We start from the raw sequence: 4,291 nt of genomic DNA, 5'->3' as shown, positions 1-4,291 counted from the left end.
TTTTTCACCTCTAAATATTTGCTAATTTTCTAATGATTACTTTTCCTAAACTATTAATCCAATTTTGACATAATCAAGCTCTTAACTGTAAAACCATGACTTTGCATTTGACCTTTCTTGAAATGGAAAATCCGTAATGCTGTATAGTTGTTGGTTGCAATGTTTTTAAAGCACAATAAAATATCCTGTAAGTAATGTTTTTCATTCACTTTGACAGTATGAAGTTGAAAGTGCTGTGCCTCATTTCACTATAACCTTTGGAGCGGTGCCCTAAATTGGTAAATAATTAACCTACTTGGTTGTGGAGACAGACACATGTCTGTGTATGGATGCCAAGTGATGAAACTAATATACATGTTTACATGTAGTTACATGTTTCATTGTTTGGGGCACCAAATGAGATCCGTGTTTCATTTTGGTCAGTGTTTATACAAATAGAGATAAAACAGGCATAAATAATAAACAGGCCTAAAACAAAGGTAAGATTACAAAAACGGTAATGGAAAAAACCCCACAGCCTAATAAACCAATAAAAATCGTGGGTTTTTTTTGTTTTGTTTTTTAAAAAGTGAAATGAAAACACAGTTTTAGACTACAGGGCTAGACTAGAAACTAAAGAATGGGGAACAAAGCAAAGAAATCACACAAATTACTTTCAGTTTCAAGTGCAAAATGTTTTTTTCCTTCTTTTTTTAAACTTTGGGCATTTCGGAATCGTTAAATACAAGGAAATCGTTATTTAGTGCATTTCACAGAGGGTTGAACCAAAAAGATCAATGCGTAGCACTAAACAGATCTTTTAGCACATGTTTGAACCGTCACATGATGTGGATTAAATATTTCTCACTGAAACCTTTAGTGAAACGGTGAAAGTGATATTACTTTAAGGTACGCCAACATAGTGTGTGCTGTCGCTTTTCAGTTGCTGTGTGACAGTCAAGTGAGCTTATGACGACGTGTCCCTGAACGCAGCACCAGTCCGGTTCCCGGAGACTCCGCTCCTGTTCTTCCACTGAGCCGGACTCCATGTTGTTCGTCAGCCACGGAGTGAACAAGTTCCCTGGCTGAAAACTCTCACGTTGCAACTCTGTGTGTGCGAGAAGTTAAGTGTGTGCGCGTGCGAGTGTGTTGACCCTCCAAAAGAAGATGGCAGACTACCGGGATGACACCGGGGCTCGAGCCCTGCTAGCTTTACAGTCGGCTCCGTGCAGCCCGGTGCGCGTCGCGGTGACCTCGCACACCTTTCACCAGCCCTCGTTCGCCCTTCTGGGTCCTCCGGTGATGGATGCCCGCACAGACGCCGGGATTCTTCCCGTGCGGCTCGCTTCTACTCCTCCGCAGGCCCTGGCCAGGCTCGAGGGCCGGGACTTTGAGTATGTCATGCGCCAAAGGACGGTCACCATAGGCCGGAACTCTTCTCACGGCTCCGTGGACATCAACATGGGTCACTCGAGTTTCATTTCCCGACGGCACCTGCAGATCACCTACGACGAGGCGAGTGGCTTTTCCCTCCGGTGCCTGGGCAAGAACGGTGTATTCGTGGACGGGGTCTTCCAGCGAAGAGGGGCGCCACCACTGCCGCTACCCAGAGAGTGAGTGCGGTCAGCTAAGCCTAGCCGCTGCAGTCAGGCTTCCCGTGATAACACGGTGGCTGGACGTCGCAGGGCTTCTCACACTAAAGTTTATTTTATGCACTAACAGTGGAGGTCTTGCGGTTACTTCAAACAATAAAACGACTCAATTGTAAACCCACGTTAGCCTCACGAATAGATTTCTGAACACTGACGGGGAGAACATTAATACAAAACGACCTCCACGATGACAGGGCCAAACGGGACACCTATCCTGTCCGGGGTACAAAGTTTGTCACGACACCCCTACCAGAGCGGCTTGGTGTTGCATAGTAATGGCAGCCTAGGTCTGGACAGTAAAGGTGGAACACGATAAGTTGTCAGGTCTCCAGTGTAACTCACAGCGATGTTATGTTGTCATATTCAATTAATATTCAGTTTGCCCGGATGTTCTTAGTGGACCCCTTCAGTTTTACCTTCAACCCACTGAATGAGTGAATCAGTCTAGCTAGTTTTAGCCGTTAGCAAACCTAGCTGCATTTCCCCGGCCTGCTGACAAGCATAAGCAGTTAGTGAATTATTATTTTTTCTTTCGAAGTGCTGCAACTGGTTGGTGTTTTTGCATAAGTACGGCGTGTTATATTGTCTTTGAAATAACTTTTTAAAGTAATCTAATTTTCAAAATAAACGAATCGGCACACCTTGTAGCTTCTGAGTGATTATGCTCGCTACTAGCTCTTAGACTATTGGCCGACGTGTCACGTAAACATTAATGTAAACAAACGCATCCCAGACATGTCATCTCATGGTTCTTCGAGGAAGACGGGAGTTTTTTGGTAAATATTGAAACTTGAAACACGTTTTTCCTCTTTTTTTGTTGTATATCTCGGGTACAGTGGGATGTAGCTTTTTTTTCCACTGCGGTTGCAGAGCTGTCGCGTTTACACACGTTGCTTTCACTGGTTTGTTTAGTACAGTTGCAAGCCTACAAACGGAAATCTTCGGTTTTGTGTATGTGTCAATCATAGGGTGGAGGCAGTATGAGTGTGTTTGGGTGGGGGGTGTCTTTGTCTTCTCTGATTGGCTCGAAACACTGTTTGGGGGTGTGTCGGTTATTGAACCGGAAGTGCAGACTGGGGCGATATCCTCGCTGCAGGCGCACATGACGAAGTAAACACTGACTTGCGAGCCAAGGCCACAGACATGTTTGCTTGGTTTGCTTTGGCCCTGGAGGGTTTTCTCGAGATTACAGAGCTAGCGAAACTGCGCCGAGTTAAAACATGAAAGACAACAATTTCTCTGCATTGTCATGATTTGCAAATTAATTTCATTATGATACTGCTGAGCAAAAAGACATTTAATTAAAAAAAAAAGACTGAGCTAGATTAAGTGCAGATCTAAACAAACGATAGTGGCTTATTAGAATTAATTTTCTCAAAGGAAAAAAAAATTAAACTATTAGCAAAAAAGTCCTTCAAATGCTGCTCTAAAATTCAGTTTACCCTTATATAAGACAGAAGCAGCAACAAACACTTTAATGTAAGAAGCTTGAGCAAACAAATGCTGTGCAACTTTCCCTAAAAAGTGACTAAAATGATTGGTTAGATTAAAAAAGTAAATTTAATTTTGCTTTCGTTTTGTGTTTTATCAGCTATATATTGCCACTCGTGTATAGTAATTTATCAATTTATACAGGACTGCAAAAGTCTTGAGAACCCTTCATTGGTTTGTTTTGCAATTAAAATGGTAAATGGGGGCTGAGAATTATTGAAACCTGCAAACATACATGGAAATAAATCATATGAGGCTGTTTTTACCTCATATGATTTATTTCCATGTATGTTTGCAGGTTTCAATAATTGGAAACTCTGTTTTTGAGTTTGTGCAATTTTAACAACTTGAAAAGTCATGATATGACCACCTTTATTCTTAAACAGCCTGTTTTCTAAGGCAGTTTTCTTCTGATTTCTTTAAGTAGTCTTCAGGAATATTTCTCCAGGCTTCTTACATGACATTCAAAGCTTTTCCTTAGATTTTGGCTTTGTTTTATTACATTCTCTGTCGATATGCTCCCACGCTGCTTCATTAATATTAAGGTTCAGCTCTGGGGAGGCCAGTCCATGACTGAGTGTTTCATTGTGCGCTTTTCTATCTGGGTATGCTTTTACTGCATTAGCATGTGTTTGAGATCATTGCCATGCTGAAAAATGAAGCCACTGTCAATCAGATGCTTTCCAGATGGTTATTGCATGGTGGATCAAAATCTGATGGTTCTTTTCTGTGTTCATAGTTCCATAATTTCAAACAAGATCTCTAACACTGTTGTCAAACCATGACAGAGCCTTCACCATGCTGTAGACATTAAATGCTTTATCTCCCTCCTGACCTCCTCCATGCACACTGATTGAACCTCAAATTTCAAATTTGATTTCATCACTTCGTAAGACCTGTTGCCTCTGATTTTGTTTTTAGAAGTCTAGTTCTTCTGTAATTTGGCAATCCTCACCCTTTTCTCCCAGTTTTGCCCTTTTTAAAGAATGCCTTCTTGATATCCACCCTTCCACTGAGACCACTTCTAATGAGGCTTCAGTGACCGGTAGATGCATCAACTGTGCATCACTGAGATCCTGCAAATTTTTCTTCCTATTTTTACATTTTTTTTAACGACACGGCTTTCAAATACTGCTTTCTGCTGCAGATAGATCTTTGGGGATCACCTA

The 4,291-nt window shown here is 41.7% G+C and overlaps 1 protein-coding gene across 2 annotated transcripts in view; it reads left to right on the top strand.

Moving 5' to 3' along the window:
* The first annotated feature begins 902 nt into the window (after positions 1–902).
* Positions 903–4,291, top strand: part of foxk1 (forkhead box K1) — a 23,052-nt gene continuing 19,663 nt past the window's right edge. The window contains exon 1 of one of the 2 annotated variants that reach the window (XM_005750203.2): positions 903–1,592. In XM_005750203.2, coding sequence (XP_005750260.1) covers positions 1,147–1,592 — 446 coding nt within the window. In that variant the 5' untranslated portion in view covers positions 903–1,146. The remainder of the gene's footprint in view (positions 1,593–4,291) is intronic. The other variant, XM_005750204.2, reaches the window with a different exon arrangement.

The sequence above is a fragment of the Pundamilia nyererei genome, unplaced genomic scaffold, assembly GCF_000239375.1.
Source record: "Pundamilia nyererei isolate P.nyererei 1_Seehausen unplaced genomic scaffold, PunNye1.0 scaffold00265, whole genome shotgun sequence".
Classification (NCBI taxonomy): Eukaryota; Metazoa; Chordata; class Actinopteri; order Cichliformes; family Cichlidae; genus Pundamilia; species Pundamilia nyererei.
The sequence above is the reverse complement of the archived record's forward strand: the minus strand, read 5'-3'. Positions and strand labels throughout refer to the sequence as shown.